Raw genomic sequence first — 18,050 nt, forward strand, 5'->3', positions numbered from 1 at the left:
AGGAAACAGAACCATACATACATATTTACCACTAAAAGAGGGTGGAAAGATTGATTCCAAATTTGTCATGAAATGCAAAATTTATGTTAATTTCATACACAGTTCGCCAAAGAGCAATTAGTTGCGCATACTGACATTTACAAAGTGCTTATCTAGCTGGGCAGCAATGGTGCACTGAGGTGTTGATTCACAATTTTGAATTACACAATTGCATTTCAGATATTTACAATTTTAGACTTGAGGTTAAGGGATATGCCCAGAAGAACACAATTTTCAGTCAGTGGAAAGAGGTTATTCCATAGATTCAACAGTGTGAATGCAGAATAAAAGTGAAACAGATGGTAAGTTTTAAAACGTAACTGGCAACCACAGAAAAGGCACATCTTCTATTACAAAAAGTGTGTACTCACACTTAATTTCTGCTGATGGAAACACCGTATGTGTTTTACACAAACTATTTATTCAGAGAAACCTAGGCCAATGCCAATACATTGGCACTTTTTTGCTTAAGTGGAAAATCAATTTATTAACTGCTGGTGGATATCAATTTGAATAGGGTCTGCTGGCATTGCACATTTGCTTTCAACATAGGACTGGATTCCATTTTGCATTGAAATGTCAAAACAGCTACTGTCAGAGATGTGCCACCTAACTTCTTTACTTGACCATATAACTTAGTCAGCCCTAATGCACAACGTGGCCATCCATTCAAGTATTATTATTCTGCCCTGCATACATCCAATCTCATCTCTTTTTTCAATGTTTATATGTACCTCTTGAGACATACATTAGAGCTAATGACCTGAGTCATCTTAGGTGCGATTGATACTCATCTTTAAGTCAACAGCTCTGAACACAAAGATGCCGGTCACCTAAATTCCATTCACCAATGACCGCTTCAATAACGCAAAACATGAATGCTTATTAGTTGGTCCAGAAAATGTACAGCCTGCAACCTAAAAGACAAGGTTATTTAGTTGCGGCACTACAACTAATCTTTCGAAAGCAGCATATAAGCCAGCTGCTGTCAATTGTTATTTATCCCCTAACTCTCATTGCCTCGCACAGGAAGAAGCGGTAATCTTGTGATATGCCACATTTCGCATACCGAAACGCTTTCAAATGGACACATGAGCCCTAATCCTCCCATACTTGGGAGTATGGCTGCTATCAGTCCCCATAAATTCTAACGTGCATGCTCAGCCACAACCCAACATATAGAGACCAGACAAGTATTTAGCCCTAGGAAATAAAAAACATAAGAACATTACAACCACTGGTTGCCTATTCGGTTACACCACACCGGCCAGAGGCGCAACTAGAGCCAAATTTCGGGGGGAGGGGGGTAAGAAAAAATTCGGGGGGGGGGGCTGAATCTTTAAGCAATAGGCATAGTGGAGCTGCAGGGGCTCTTAGAAGGGGTGAAACAACAGCAAGGCCTCATTAACATGCAAATGGTCTTTTAAAGACCAGTGAAGTGCTCGGGTGCGGCTGTGTGTGTCCCAGGGAAGCTGTTTCGTCCCGGGCTGCCACATACGACGGGGGTGGGGCTGAAGCCCTTTGAGTCCATTGGGTGTTGCGCGCCTGACACCGGCCTACATGGTTAAGCGTGTGGTAGGGCACCGCTCTTATCACAAAAATAAAATCGACAAACTGAATGCCAATTTATTTACACCTTATTCCCCACCTTCACCGAGCCATCCCTAGCGGATTGACGCCCGCGAGATCAGCTTTTAAAATCAGTGGACGCTGTAGGAGTTCGTCACCACAGAGCGTCAGAAATAAACGGCTACGCGTCACAGTACTCTGACACGAAAAGATGCGGTTTACAAGTCCATTACTCGAGGTGCCCAAGTCAGTGTTTTATCTTTGCATTCCAATACTCGTTCTGAAATTATTTGATACAGAGGACTACATAAAGGACCTGTTCACTTAAAATTTAACGAACACCAGAAATGTTCAATTGCGTATATTATTCAGCGCAGTTGGACGGAACACTGCGAGACCTTTACACACACTAAAGTGCCTTTCTGGTCACGATTCCTCATCCATGAGTCAGGCAGTCACATGTATGCTGTACGGTTCCTCCCACCCGTAACAAGATATACGTCCTCTTTCCTCATGACTGGCATATTAGATGTCCCACGGCCCGCCATGCTCTCCACGCCTCTGAAGCAATAAGCTCCTCCCCCTCAGCAAAAAAGGGTCATCGCGTCTGTACACAAACCCACGCAGCTCTCTGGCAGAGACAGGGTTACGTCACGGACGTCGGCCGCCGTAACCTGCCACTGGCTGCTGGAAATATATAGGAAGTGGGTCGCTGAAATGGGAAGAGGGGCTTAAAGTCCACATTGCTCGTTCCACAGAGGAGATACGGCAAGAAACGCAGACGCAGTTCCACGGCGAGAAGCAGAAAGGTAAACTAGCGTCTCAGCGCAGGGGCAGGTCTGCTGCAGTAGACTACCTCGGCGCCCACCTATGAGCAGAGCTGCACTTAAAAGGCAAACCGTCCCTTTACACCCTGTGCACACATGAAAGGCAATTTAGTAATGCACACAATGCAAGGTTTGATTAGCTAAAAAAGACAAGAGAACCACCACAAAGATCTTTATTTACGACGGTGCCAATCCCTACAGCTGTATTACGCCTACTGACTAAAGGTCGCTCAATGGGGAACTTGCCTTGGACCACCGGAAGATCTGTCTGGATGAGCAGTATTGTTTTGTTTTAAGCTAGTTCCCCATAGTTGGGACGTTCGAACGACATTTTCTGTTACTTTGCAGTAATTAAAGTTTTATAAGATTCACGTTCGCTCTTGTACATACTACTTACGAATAAGATCGTTCCAATTCTTTTCTGGGTAGCCGTCCAGAAACCAAAACAGCATTTATAGAGTTGTACGATACTTCAGGCCCTTCACTGAATCATGCAGCCACTCTTGCAAAAGATAAGTTCAGTCGTACATATATTTTTTGCAGCTTGGCAGGTACTGCCCAGAAACTTAATGCAGCTTTCTTGCACTGTAAACCCATGAAGGCTCTGGAGGACATGAGCGTCCCCGGCGCTGTTTGGGGAAACTGCTACCACCTACAACGCTCATTTTGTCATTCTGACAGACCCAACTGTGAGGCATTTCCGCCGTCCAGTTCTAGGACATCAAAGCGGATGCCCAGGTTAATAAGCGGTGTTGTCATCGCGGTTCTCTTGGTTGAGACTGTAAATTTCTGGAAGATCATGGGGCAGACTATCGCTGTCACTTCCACCTTGTTTTTATGTTCATTTCCTTATTTTAGAGATAGTAAACGTTCATTTAATGGTTTTCCTCATACTTCCAATTGATATTTTAAGGACACCTCTTGGTTTTATTCCATCCAGTGTATTCAAATTGTGAGACATTACCAAATAATTAAAACATTTAGAGTTCGAGTAAATACATCCATTTGATTGGAAATTTCAATAGAAAATGGGGGTAGAACTGTTTTATGTCTCCGAAAATCCTTTATCAAGGAACATTTTGGATAAAGACTTCTTTTACTTGCACTATGGGGCATATTATCAAGCCAGGTGATAAAATTATCGCCGCTTTAGCGGCAGAAAACTGCCGCTAAAACGGCGATAATGGGCTTGATAATATGTTCTATGGAATTCCAATTGAAACCCATGTTAGATGTCCTTCCCATGGGATGATAATTTTATCGCCTGGCTTGATAATATGCCCCATTTTAATTCAAATACAGAGTATTGTGCTCAACAAGAGTAAACCACAGGGTTTTCACACACTAAAAAAACAGCCCACTTTTGATGTCCAGGTTACAGCAAACTTCACCGGAGTTAAACAGATATTATTTAAGGTTTTTATTCAGGTATGGGATTTCGCACCCTCAAAAGTCAAGTTTGTTAAAACAAAAATAAATCCAAAGACTCAGTTTCAGTAGGGAATTATTTTCCTCGAGGTTCATCTTAAACAATCAGCGCTCCTCTGCTGTTAAAGCGAAGGCTGATGATCATTTCTTTCAAGTATACCATGTTTACAGTCACTGCGGCTTGAAAGGCAATGCATAGGGTGTTGACGCCTGGAGAGAGTTCATTCCTACTGCAGTGCACGTGCTGTGCAGGCTACTTTATGACAAGGGGCTAAATCCTACGAATGATAAACTTTTAGAATACTTTTTAGGTCGAGTCTGAGTCAGCGCCCATGAGCTGGCTCTGCGAGACTTGTTGTAGTGGGGTATGAAATGGAAACCCTGCCCTCTCTCCGCCCATATTTTTCATTAGCTTTTGTCTGTCCTTGTAAATGCCGGCTTCTGATTCCTTAATGTACTTGTTAGTACCGCCTTGTCTTAATCTGTAACCCCCAATGGCGACCGGCCTCTTTACTTAGGCTGTTATATAGTACGTGTTCTTAAGTCTGTGGGCACAACTTTCTTAAATGAAGTCTGCCACTGGAGTCCGACATGGCAGCGCGGCGCTCTGCCTCCCGCCTGCTGCTGCGCCACAGTGCTCCCTCAAGGTAGTGGGCGCCCTGGGTTGGGAGAGGCTCCCCCAATGCTGTGGAAAGCCGGAGAAACTGCAGGGGGACGAGCCCCTAGGAGAGGAATCACACAGGCTCATCGGACGGATATTCTGCTCTCCTGGAGAGGAGGTGGGGAGCTCAATCCCCACAGGGTCTGTCCCGGAGCATCTTACAGAAGGAACAGTTTGCTTCTTCTGCAGGAGGACAGTGTTGGTGCTGTTGTGTGCAGCTGTGACTATGCATGATTTGCTGTTTGCCCCCACCCCATGCCTGAAGCGCATACTTGTTCGAGTGTCTGCTGTGTGCTCAACGTGACTTAGGCTCTGGTCCTTGTACAAGGAGCTCTCTGCCTGCTGTGATATGTGCTGTCTTGTATACAGTGTGCCAGATCCCCTTCTATCTCCAATTCCGAGTCTAGACCCGCATGAGACTTAACATGCCTACTTTTCTGGCCTCTCATTTTGCCTCCTGTGTCGGGTGCTGATCCTGCCCACTGTGCTTGCTGTCTCACATTCCGTGGTAGGACCTCACTGTGCCTGGTGTGCTCGGTAGCGTCATCTTGTATAGCCCCCCCTCTTCTTGAACCCTTCTGTCTTCCTGTGCTCCTCTGTGTTACGTTCGTCCTCACAGGGCCTTCTCTGGCAACCTCTGCTCTCTCTATCGTACATACTCACCAGTGGCGTAACGTAAAATGACGGAGGTGGGGAGGGGGTGCAGGATGTGAAGAGGGGGCCCGAGTCTCTCGCATACATTAACTGACATACAGCTGAATGGTGGGTACCCCCTTGCACCACAGAGGCTTGACTATGTCCCCGATACTCCCATCAGCGAAGCATCGCTTGGACTCTACTCCATCAGCAGGCTTGCCTCTTCAAAGTACTGAACTTTCCCTCCCCTGGCTCTCGGCCGCCCTCCTTTCATTATCCACTTATTCTCAACGCTAGTCTCTCTGGCTCCCAAATGCCACCCCCCTCCTGGCTTTCATTTACCGCAGTGGTGCATTCTGGGCGTTGTCGTTTTCTTTTAGTTGATTTGAACTATTTGGAAGGTCACTCTGGAAAATAACGATTTGTGAAAAGGAAAGGTCAATATATAATGTGCATGTATTGTGTGTCCGATTAAGGTACATTTAATTGTTAACTGTCCGTGCTGGTTCAAATACCCCTTAGTTCTAATACCATGTACTATAGGTTTTATATAGTAGTACTTGCGTAGGGCAAACCTCTGAGAGCAACAGAACAATGTGATGTGCATTAGAGGCCTCTTTATCTGTACAACACAGCTGCTCTTCCGACTTACTTTATTATTCAGAAAGAGGTTAAATTTCAATTTAGCTTAAGGTACCTGAAGCAGAAATTAGCATGTATACTCTGTGTATAAATGTATAAAAGTTGTAAGGTAGCTCATGTGGTTAATACACTTAGCGCGTACATCTATGTTTAATCTGTTCGCCAAAGGTTTAATTTAAATCCTAATAAAGTAGCTTAAAGGGTTACATCTCTTGCTTCAGTGAACTGTTGTTAACAGGCATATAAATGGATGTGTCCTATCCAGGTTTCTCAGTGGGTTAAGGCATTTGTTGTAGTAATACTTACAGCCTGCCAAGCATACATTTATTTAAGGCACACATTTGCACCGCTGCATTATTTAACTAACTGTGCCATTCTTCCTGGTTAATACCGTTGAGTTTTGTAATAATTTACACCATTCATTAAATGTCAAACAGCAATTTATATGGTATTGTGTACTATGCTAATGGCGATTATTGGTATATTTGCCTACACCAACATACATGGAATATGTGTAAGGACAGGCACGTTAGCGTATTTGTTTCCCCAGATAGGGCTGCCGAGACTGGGGTTGCTGTGTCCGGCAAGAACCCCTTTGGCTGCGACAGTCAGGGAACAGCTATGACAAGAGGATTTAGTGAATGTCTATGCATTTAGAGCAAGGGTGCAGGGGCAAAAACCAGAGCCTGGAATGCCGCCGCCCTTATGCAGGCATCATGTTGGCGCGGCAGGCCCTGAATGTGCATCGGCGCCACTCTTACACCAGCAGTTCTGTTACACTGAGCCTTTAGTTCTCTGAGACCCTAGAGCACCATTGCTTGAATTCAGAGATTTACATATTTGGTTTGTGTTAAAGGAACACGCACTCTGCTAATGCATGCTTTTTCCTACTCAGCCGAAACTCAAACATGGTTCCCCATTTGTAAAGACGACAGCCCTCCCAGTAAAGCCACAACCTTTGCCCGCGCCTTTACCGTCTCGCTGCATTCCTCATCTTGATTAGGGGTGGGTGGAATTCGCGAAGTCGCGCAACGCAAATCTCCGCGAAATGGTTTAAAATCTCCGCGAACACGCAGAAATTCCGCGAACACGCGGAATTGCTTGTTCTCGATGCTTTTTTCCTGTTCACGACTGCTGTTTGCATGCTCGGGGGGAAATATCTCGCGAACACGCAGTTTGAGATCGCGAACAAGCAGAAATTCCGCGAAGCTGCGGAAAGCAGAATTTTGGGCAATTCCGCGGAACGCGAAATTACCTAAATTTTGCAAATTCCGTGAGCGCTTTCATGTAATGTCGGCCACGTTACTTTGTTTACCCGCGGACGCCGTGCTGCCAGGACCCAACTGCAGACTCCTTGAAGGGGGCAACAGCCGTGGCACCGGGGTACGTACATCCAGGGTCAGTCTGGGCCGCTTTCAGAGCAGGACTTCTTGGAGGAGTACGGTTAGATGCATACAGGGTGCCAGCTACTGAGTTGTGGTTCATTTGCCTTTGCCCGTGCACAGTGTAAAGTAAGCACGGCCTATGTTGAGTCCCACCCGGCTAGAGGTGCTCCCTCGGCCTCCTGTGTACTTCATCGCTCGCCCAGAGGAGCTCCTCGGGTGGCCCGCTTGTTGCATTTCATGGTTTTTTAGAACTGTATCTTGCTACAAATTGCTACTAAAGACAAAGTGCTGGCTTCTTTTGCTTCCAATTGTCCCTACGTGTGAAGGCTTCCATGCATGCCGGGGAGGGGTTGCTCATTAGCCACCATAGTCTGCATGGTCTCTCTCCAACCTCCTCATCTTCATTTGTCTTCTGGACAGAGCACCCCCTGCATGGGACAGGGCAGACCAGTTAGCTGATTCAGTGCATTTCAATAAAGTTGTGTTCGCAGCCGGGCGGGTGCGCTCCCTCGCTCATTGTGCCTACTTTCACTGCTAAAACCTTGGGGTGGAGCCCTGGTGAAGCCGTGCACGCTCGGGCGGGCCAGTCCAGCACTGCTTGCATGGTCCCCAGACTGCATTTCCATGACAAGCATTTGTAATGCAATAGGTCTGCATTTATGCGAGTTTAAGCTATTCGCATTGTAAATAAATATGCATTTTATTTATCTTTAGAAAACAAAAGGCATTGTTATTTGCAATGGCAATAGCTCAAACTCGCATAAATGTGAGACGTATTGCATTGCAAATGCTGGTTTGTATTTTGAGTTCCATGCCTTAGATTCATGCGGTGCGGAACAACTACTTTGTGTTTATCGGATATTCTGTACTCGTTCTGCCTAAAGCCGACCCACGCAAATCCCTTTCATCCACAACCCTCTGGAGTGGTCCCACTGCTTTGCTAAATACTTATACGGTCCCAAAGCGAGACCGATTGCATTGCAAATGCTTTTTTCAGTTTTTTAGTTCTGTTTAGTCTGATCCCAGGAGAAGGGGGAGCAGGGTTTGGGGGCACAAGTCAATAGACGCAAAACAGAGAAATCCTTGCAAATCTATGGAAATTGCAGAAACCTACTTTAACACTTCTGCTGAAAACGACCTCCTCCTATGTTGTATCCAGACAACGCTGCTACCTGACCTAGGGACAAATAGGTCTAAGACTGCTGTGGACTGCAAAGGAAACTAACTACACTATTATGTCTAAAGAAGATCCTCTGTCAGGAGTCATTAGCAACCTTCTAGGTCACTTAATTAATTACTGTGTTACTAAGAGGATTTTGGAGACCTGTGCCAGTTATGTGATGCCCTTTTATCTGTTGTGGGACTTGGCTCTAGAAAGGTCATAGGAGCTGAAAACACCAAACAAAAGATGAATCTTAAAGGTCTAGTATGTGAATTTCCAGTTATATTGATGTGCTGAATGGATTTTGTGGACTTGTTTGCAGTTGAAAAACCCGTCATCATTGACCACGAGGACCTTCCACAGAACATTGTGGGGTTACAGACACAACCTCAATCCAGCCGACGGTGGCACAGCCTCATCTGACAACAAGATAACATTAATCCGTCTCGGAGGGTACTATAGTCAGTCATGTGTTCATTGGGGCCTTGAAGTAAGCTCTGTCATTATAAACTCCTGACTTGACCAGATGGTCAAAATATTTCCAAACCTGAATGCACAGTGTGACCCTGCAGAACTATACTTCAGGCTCAACACACATAAATGAGGCTGGCCCATTAACCATGTGAATTAAGGCAACTTAACAATAGAGAGTATATTGGTTCTTTTGGGAAGTACTTTCAAACAAGCATGACGAGAAATGGAATGATCCTGGAGTGGTTTGATATCAAACTGGTATTCAGAAACCGTATAAGTGATACAAAAACAGCAATGTATTTGATTTTGCGTTTATTTAAATAAATCATACATCAAATGTTCAGCTGCAAGGTGCTACAGTGCAAGCGAAGTGAATGGTACAGTGCAAGCAAAGTGAATGGTACAGGGCTTTGTATGGCAATTAGTGTGGATAAACACTTCAACGCTGGTATTAATAATGGCTGTCCATCACCTTGATACGAGTCTTTAGCTTAATGTATTTAAATGCAGGTAAGTAGTGGTCCCATCAGTGGAAAAAGGTCTGTCCGGTTTTTTAAATTGGCATAATTTCGACCCCCATGGCAGACTGGGAATAGGTCATCCTTAGGATGGCATCAGGACACTTAAGTAGCAGTAACCTAAAGGAAAATGCCAAAAGTCCCTAGCAAAAAACACAACAATGTACACTGACTAGGTGTTAGTGACTTCACCAATTCTTCTGTTGTCAAAAGTAGATGCTTGCGCATAAGTAACTTAATTGGCAATTAATAATTGAATGAGTATTAAACCGGTTAGCCTAAGGCTTTCTCGAGTTGAACGCATCACCAGCACGGAACTGACATGTTTGCAGCTCAACAAAATGTACCCTTCTTAATAGTCTGAACATGGATGTTATCAAAAGTTTTTTTTTCTCAACCTACACAGATGTACTTTTCAAACTAGAGTGGGTTGACGTTTGCAGGTGGGGAATGTAGGGAAGCTTGCCCTGACACTGGCAACTCAGTACAACCAAATGACATATGGAGAACTAAGTTCCTACTGCAGTAAAAACTAGCGCCTTTTACAAACATTACACAAACACACACACAGAACAATGAAAAACACGAAGGGGGGAAAAACACACAGAACATTACATTTCCCAATTCATGTTGTTATTACAGTTAATTGGAAATGCACCCACATGACCTCAACTTTGCACAAAGCGAGAAAAGTTTGTGATTAGCATTCGCTACACAAATATATACATTTATCAAAGCACCCTCAATATTAAAAATAACAATGGTATGTAGATAATATACTGTAAAATGGGCATACTGGCACTATGCCTTTTTTGCATCTAGTTAATAAAAAAAAAGTATTAGCCACAGACAACCATTTAAGCAACCTGAACAGAACTTAAAATGTGAGCCTCTCTGGTTGGCACACAGCAAGTTTAGAAGCTATATATGACATCTGAAAGATCCTCAGATCACCATCTTTAATCTATAAATTCTAAGGAATGAGTAACTTTTGGAAATCGCAATTTCCCCTTCCCAGGAATGAGGCTGACCCGAAGAGTCTTGGTATTTTGATACACGTGCCACATAATGTGCCCGACAGGAGTTTCTACCATTTTAGCGAACTTTGAGTAAATACTCTGTGTGGCTATGAGCTATCTATGAACTGGGTTGTAAACTATAGAACATTATATTTTCTTAGTCGACCTCTAGATATATCCCCAATTTGTATCCTTCCAATTAGAGTTTAGTGAAAGTTATTCACCCCAAAGCAACTTTGAAACCCAGAAGTCTCCTTCACTGAAGGCATTCCACGATTGAACATCATTTATTTAGAAATCTGTTTATTGAAGTTTAGATGACATACATCATATCACAGAACAGGATAATGCACAATTATCTTTGACAAACATGAGAATATCCATGTAGGTACAACCCTGACTGTAATAGTGGGGAGCAATGCACATTGCATGTCCATACTGAAAGCCCCGACAGTCTGGTCACAAGCGTGAAATCACTATTTATCTCGATCTTCCCCCGTGCAGGGAACTATCAGGTGGAGGCATTACACCTGCATTCACAGTCTCACAGCTGCTCATCATAAACAGAAGTCTAAGTGTATGTTTCTAACAATAAAACTACGCAGCCGGGAAACTAACACCCCTGCAGAGAAACAATAGTAGAACTCAATAGCAGCGCCCGGTGCTCATCCAGGCATTCCCCCCCGCCACCTCCCTCCGCCCCCAACTTCTTTTCAAGATAGTACGCAACCAGCAGTATTTACGTCCCCCATGGCTCACCATCTCAGCCCGAGGTATGACATCAAGTGTCGCCGCACCCTGGCAGGCGGGGCAACCCCTGGCTAGGTAGCGTGACCTCTCCAATGTGTCCCCCGTTTTCCTCCGCCTCAGTGTCCCCCGATCGCAATATGGACTGTACCAGTAACTCCCACTGTGTATGGGGGTCGCCCTGAGCCCCATTGTTTCCTACCTCTGGAGGGCTACGCCCTCCGCCTTTGCCCAGACCAGGAAGGAGCCGCGCCACGCCCTCTCATGCGGAGGGGCATCTGCCTTCCAGCGTTTAGTGAGGAGTCGCTTCCCCACCACTAACCCCAGATCAAGAAATCTAGAGGTGACCTTAGTAGAAGGCGATCTGTGAAATAGATGTAACAAGTGGGATGACCACTCAAAGTGAATATCGCTCCCTATACATTTGCGGAGCGCATCTCGCACCGCCCGTCAGTAGACTCCCAAGACGGGGCAGCTCCACAACATGTGGATCAAATCCACGTCCAGTTCCGCACAACGGGGGCAACAAGCATCTGTGGTGAAAGTATCTGTTAATGGAGGGGGGCGTAAGATATGCCCGGTGTAAGATGAAAAATTGGATTTGTCGGAACCGCATGTTTCGGGGGACCCGTCGCGGACCCTATCCCACTCCTTATCGGTCAGAGGACGATCCAAATCTGCCTCCCGCTTTCCCCGTAATGATGCCAGGCTCACTGCCGCGTGCGCACGCAACGCCGGAGCAAACCACCTGACCAGGCATCTCCCACGCCCCATCACGTGAAGGTACTGCATCACTAAATGCTGCTCCCGCTTCTCCTTTATTCCACGATTGAACATCATAATGTTGAAAATACTACACACCATTCCTCTTTCAATTGAGCTACCCATTCAGTATTTATAAAGATCATAAGCAAACTACTTTAAACATTAAATAGAAAACTACACCTTATACACAAAGTAGTGAGATAGTACCATTCAAATATAATTGTAAGAAATCCACATTTTCTGTGTGGTTACCCGGGGTTTTTCGCCTTTTGCTGGACCCATTATTTTTTTACTGGCATTAGAACCTATGCACTTCGCCCCTGCTAACCAGCAGTTATGGTTAAGGGCCTGTGGTCCATGGTATACCACAGTCTAATTGGCATACTTTCAATTGGTATATTTACCCTACATACAAGTCCCTACTATTTGGTACAAATGTAGACAGGGCCTGGAAGTTAAATACCTCTAGTGGACTGTAGAACCCATTGTGCCAACCACTACAGTAGCAGTCGGGAAGAATATATATATATATATATAAATCGCTTCAGGCCTACAATTGTAGCCTGACGGTAGAAGTGTAAAAACTACAATTCGACATACCAAAATAAATCCTATTGATAGTTCAATACCTTCCTTTTTAAATATCAATAAGTCACACTTATGTAAGCCTTGGAGCCCACACGACATGGTAGTTAAAAGTAGGCTATGTAGAAATTTAATGTTAACATGTCTTTACAGTGACGAGCATCCAAAAATTATTTTCACTGAATAAAAAAAAAAAAAAAGTAAATGTGGCACATCCAGGAGTCCACTTCAGAATACTGACTGGGAAGAATAGAAGATGCTGTACCTGTTGTCTGTGACCTGAAATGAGCCTTGAAGGACTGGGCCTGCTACGTATTGTACCCAGGACAAAGAAGTAGACTCAAAGGGTCAGATGGTCGACTTCCTGTTCAAGCTACATAAATAAAACAAGCTACAAGAGACCTTTCCGGCAACTGCCGAGTGGCAACTGGATCTGGATTGGACACTGCTGTTGGCCTCTGACTGACATCCTGTGAACCATCAAGTGCCTCCCCTGAGATCCAGGGAGGAACTATAGAAGTGTGTACTCGTTATGAACTGCGACCTAAAGGGCCAAGTCAGAAGGTAGAATCTTTGAACAGTGCGGACCTGGTTGTCATATCCGACCTGTGTTCCATTATAGCCATCTTCAAATTGCGTCTTGGTCTACTGCGACCATTAATAATCATTGGTGCTTTGTGGCACCTTTTCTATCTAAAACTTTGAAAAATACCCTTGTTGGATTTTTGTCATTTTGTTTATTAAATTGTACTCCATTTCACTAATTTTGATTGAGATTTTTTTATTGTTTTGCATTTTGATGTAATTACTGTTTAGTACTGCATAAATAGGCTGTGGCTGAAGAGGGTTCAGTGACTTCAGATAGCCGCTGGACGAGGTCCTGGTTAAGCTGTTGACTTTGGGAGAAATTTGAATTTTATGTCCATGGAAGGTCCCTCGTTGGCCGGATACTTTTGGCACCTTTACCTGATGAAGATTTCTATCTTTGGACTTAGTCACTTTTTTTGGAGATTGGATTTTCCCACTGGGGGCATAGTTGCAGGCAGTAGCTGAAAAGGGTTCCAAGAGGCCAGATACCTTCTCTCCAAGGTCCAGCTCTATCAGATTTGCTGCTGTGGAAAAGTTTAAAGCAGGGGAAACTTGAATATTCAGCCTTGCTGCAACGCACCTTTGTCAAATCAGCTTGGAAAGGTGGTTCCTGTCCTCTAGAGATCTTTGCAGCCAAAACGTTTCTAACTCCCATGTTTCAGGAGATGTTAGTGCATGTTCACACAGTCAGTGTTTCCAGGACCCTGCGGACCGCACTTCGGGGTCAAGACTCACTACAGCAGAACCACAAACAGGGTCCAGGGCAAATCCAATCGGCTGCGCAGTTGCAGAAATTGCTTCTTGTGGCTTGTTGGGTCTCTGTAGCTTGAAGAGTAGGTAAACCTTTTGAATCCATTCCAATTTCCTCGGTACAAGAGGGAGAGTAGGTCCAGTCTTCTAGACTCTTCTCATGTCTCAGACACAAGGTTCAGTCCTCTTCTGATCTTCCATATGTCCAGTAGTGTTCTGAGGAGGATACTGTGGGTGCCACATGTATGCCTGTTAGCTTGATGGGAAGGTGGCCTCTATCCCCTCTCTAACTAATAGGATACAAGTTCCCAGGAGTAACCCCAATCACCTTTGCAGTACTTCCTGTATGCCCTACAGCAAACGGACCCACAGTGCGCATCTTTCCTTAAGTCCAAGATGATAAAACCTTTCTTTCTTTGAGCAGAGCCCCTGGCCAACCCAGCTGGTTTGGCCATGAAATGAGCCACCCCTGCTCTGTGGTCACTCTAAACTAGTTCTGGGGGCAGCTCCTCTCCCACTGGGATTGGTGCCCGTCTGACTGGGGAACAAAGAAGGGTCCTGCCAAGGCGTTAGCTAATATTTGCCTGTGACAGGCTAGACTTCTTTTTAGTTGTCCAAGTTCCTGGACACAGCCCAGATGGTCATCCTGTTAGAGCAGCAGAAACAAATCACCTCACCCAAAGCCTTTGTCCTGCTCTGAAAGCAGTTTTTACACCTCAAGGGGGCTATTAAGCAGGCAGGGGACAGTTGGAGCTCTGCTAATGGGCTTCCAGTGGTTTGTGGTAGGTAAATGGTAACTCTATAAAAGTACCTTAACGTAACGGTTATAAAAAAAAGTATTATACCAAAATCATTTTCTGGATTTTTTTTTTTTTTTTAACAGATTCTTATTTGTCATTTGCACAATATACTCAGGGTTCTGTACCTCAGAGGCCACTGCAGCATCAAGCTACACAATAATAGGACCGCAAAGGACATTTTCGTTTTTTAAGAAAACAAAACAAACCCATTCTTTGAACTTGAGTGTCATCTTGGATATCTACCCCACCCCCAGTTGCACAATTCCCACTGATGACCACTCACCTGCCCACGCTCAAGGACCAATGAGAATAATGAAAAATGATGGCCTACCCGATCTAGTGGAGGACCATCCCACTCTGAGCTCACACACACACACCCCCGGTGGCACCCCCCCCCCCCCCCAGATATCAGACCCAACCACTCTAGCCCTGCCCATATCCCACTAGGAGATCTTCAGTCGCCGTTGGAGGCTCCAGCCACAGGCCCCGATAGTCCATCCACCGCTTCTATATTTTATAATGCTTACGCGGACAGCCCCGGGCCACAAAGATGGGCTGTTCCAGCCCCATACAGAAGTTTAGGCCATTTTTCCAAGTGGCCACTGAGGGAGCCCGCTCATCCTTCCACATCCTGGCAATGTCGCGTTTCGCCGATGTAAGGCCCAGCTGCATAAGGTGCCGTTTATAGATATTGCCCCCGATGCCATCCATGACATGCAGCAGTGCGAGCTGTGGCGTACGCGGGAGCAACCACCCCAGGACCTCAGACAAATGAGAGAAGACCCCCCCCCCCCCCCCTCCAGAAGCGGTCCAGCGACGAAAAATAACAGACTGTATGTAGGAATGTGCCCTCCGCCCCCCCCGCACCTGAGGCATTCCCTCCGCCCCCCCCCCCCCCGCACCTGAGGCATTCCGGGGAGGCAACCAGGCCCGCCCGATACAGTCGCACCCGAGTAGAATATACCCGGTGAAGGTACTTGAACTGGATGAGGCGGAAGCGCCTCGCAATGGCCGCTCCCCGAGGGGCCGCCAGGGCCTCCCTCCAATTCTCCTCCTCCAGCGTGCCCACATCCTTCTCCCACGCCCTCCGTAGCTTGTCCAGAGGAGGCGCACTGTAGGTGATCAGGGACTGATATATCCGCGAGATCTTTTTGGTTGTGAGATCACCCATGAAGACTTTCGCCTCCAGTGGGCTAAACTCGGGAATGTCAGCGAGACCCTCCAGGCTGGGGGGGAGCACATGACTGAGCTGGAGGTACCGGTAGAACTGTGTCCGGGGCATGCCAAATTCTTCCTGCAGATCCCAGAATGATTTAAGGGACCCATTCCTCATCATGTCGCCCAGGGTGGAAATGCCAATGTCATCCCATCTGCTAAACCCCTGCAGCGCCACCAGCTCTGGCAGCCGCCCATTATGCCACAAAGGGGTTTCCCCCGTCAGTGTATTCCACCACCCCATTCTCCTTGGGGACTGCCGCCAAATCTGGAAGACCACCCTGGACACCGGCGGCAGCGCATTCCGCAGCGTCGCTAAGTAGAGGATTGTGTGAAGAGTGTGACGCCCCATTAGGTGCCTCTCCAGCGCATAAGCCGGGTCCCCTCGGTCTCCATACCACCACACGTTGAGGACCAACAGGTGCGATGCCTGATAGTACGAAAGCATATCTGAGGTCGCAAGCCCTCTACAGTAGGTGGAGAGAAAGCACGTGCGCAACGCCACCCGCACTGCCCCCTGCCCCCATAGAAACCGGCCCAGCACCGAATTCACCTGTCGGAAGCAGCGAGGCGCGATCGGGTACTGGTGATTCTGTAGTTGGTAGAGCAAGCGGGGGAGCGCAACCATCTTAAAGATTGCCGATCTACCATATATAGTCAGCGGCATACGGGACCAGGTCGTAACGGACGCGCTCCCACACCGGCGCCAAGTCCCGCTCCCACGATATCTCCGGCACCTCCGACAGGATAACTCCCAGGTATTTAAGTCCTCTGTCGCCTACCTGCAGCGCAGATGCCCACCCCCACCCGAGTACCCGAGACCCACAATGTGGACTTGCGGGGGTTCATATACAGCCCGGACGTTTCCCCGAAAATTTGCATTATCTCCAGTATGCGTGGTCCCGACCTATCCAATGCTGTCAAAAAGAATAGGATATCGTCGGCATATAATGCTATCCTGTCCGATAGGCCAGGGGCCCACTCAAACCCCTTCAACTGTGCATCTATACGCACCCACGCCGCCAACGGCGAATAAATAGGGCGACAGGGGGCACCCCTGTCTAGTACCCCGACGAATGGGGAAGCTGGACGAGACCGCTCCCGCCACGCGGACAGAGGCTGTTAGTTCAGTATACAAGAGCATCACATACGACAGGAACCGAGGGCCAAGATTAATCCGGCGAAGGAGGGCAAACAAATAAACCCAGCTTAGGGAATCAAATGCCCTGTCCATGTCCGCCAGTAAGAGCGCCGCCGGCTCCCCCGTCTTTCGGACTGCCGCCAGTGCTGCATGTGCCCGCCCTATGTTGTCTCGCGTCGCCCTATGAGGGAAGGAATCCGGCCTGGTCCGGGTGGATCAAAGTCGAGAGATAAGGCAGGAGGCGATTAGCTAGGGCCGTGGCCAAAACCTTGGCCTCGACATTTAGGAGAGAAATGGGGCGATATAAAGCATGTTGTTCCGGAGGCCGACCAGGCTTGTGGAACACCACCACCTCGGCATGTCGCCAGTCCTGTGGGAGCCGACTGGCCTCCTCCACCGCCGCCCGATTGTAAGATGCTAGTTGTAAATTGTACCGACGATGAAACTCGCTTGGGAACCCATTGGGTCCCGGTGCCTTCCCCGATTGATCTCCCGTAAGGCCTTACTCCGTTCCTCCTCAGAGAGGGGGAGTTCCAACTATTGGCGTGTCTCGTCAGGCACCGCTCTGGGCGGGAGGTCCTCAATGAACTTGACCACCATTGCCTCCGATAGGCATTCCTTAGGGGCCCTTCCGCCTCCGCCCTAACCAACTCATCTCTCTCGGCGCTTTCTACGGGCCGCCACGCTCCATGCAATGTCCACCCCACGTAGGGTGGGATTCAACGCCTCCCATAGTATTACTGCACTGGGGGCCGACCCAGCGTTGGCGACAAAGTAATCCGCGATCGCCTCCCTCATACACCTCTCGTAGTCAGTGTTTTGCAAGTTCCACACTGCTAGTCGCCAGCGAAATGGTTGCCGCCCCCTACACAACGGCAACACCACTGATACCGGTGAGTGGTCCGACAGCCCCCTAGTAAGGATCTCTGCGGACATTACTCTCGTTGCGATCGCCCGGGGTACGAAAACCTAATCCAACCGCGAGAAGGACTTGTGAACCGCGGAGAGGTATGTATATTCCCTCTGATCTCTATGTACATGTCGCCAGGTGTCGACCCAATCAAGGCTCCTCACCAAGGAGTGCAATTTCGTGGGATGG

General features: G+C 47.0%; 2 protein-coding genes across 10 annotated transcripts in view; one reads left to right on the forward strand and one right to left on the reverse strand.

Annotated features, from left to right (window-relative positions):
- MAFK (MAF bZIP transcription factor K) overlaps positions 1-18,050 on the reverse strand; it is a 262,438-nt gene that overhangs the window by 167,315 nt on the left and 77,073 nt on the right. Inside the window, exon 1 of one of the 9 annotated variants that reach the window (XM_085629245.1) lies at positions 2,093-2,147. The exons of the other annotated variants lie outside the window; for them this stretch is intronic. Within the exon in view, the coding sequence (XP_085485371.1) occupies positions 2,093-2,132 (40 nt within the window). The 5' untranslated portion in view covers positions 2,133-2,147. Of the gene's footprint in view, positions 1-2,092; positions 2,148-18,050 lie in introns of those variants that run through there. 9 annotated transcript variants of the gene reach the window in all.
- LOC146796600 (lysosomal alpha-glucosidase-like) overlaps positions 2,200-18,050 on the forward strand; it is an 854,317-nt gene continuing 838,466 nt past the window's right edge. Inside the window, exon 1 of the mRNA XM_085629244.1 lies at positions 2,200-2,417. The gene's annotated coding sequence lies outside the window, so the exon portion shown is untranslated. The remainder of the gene's footprint in view (positions 2,418-18,050) is intronic.

Source organism: Triturus cristatus, chromosome 10, assembly GCF_964204655.1.
Source record: "Triturus cristatus chromosome 10, aTriCri1.1, whole genome shotgun sequence".
In the NCBI taxonomy this organism is placed as follows: domain Eukaryota; kingdom Metazoa; phylum Chordata; class Amphibia; order Caudata; family Salamandridae; genus Triturus; species Triturus cristatus.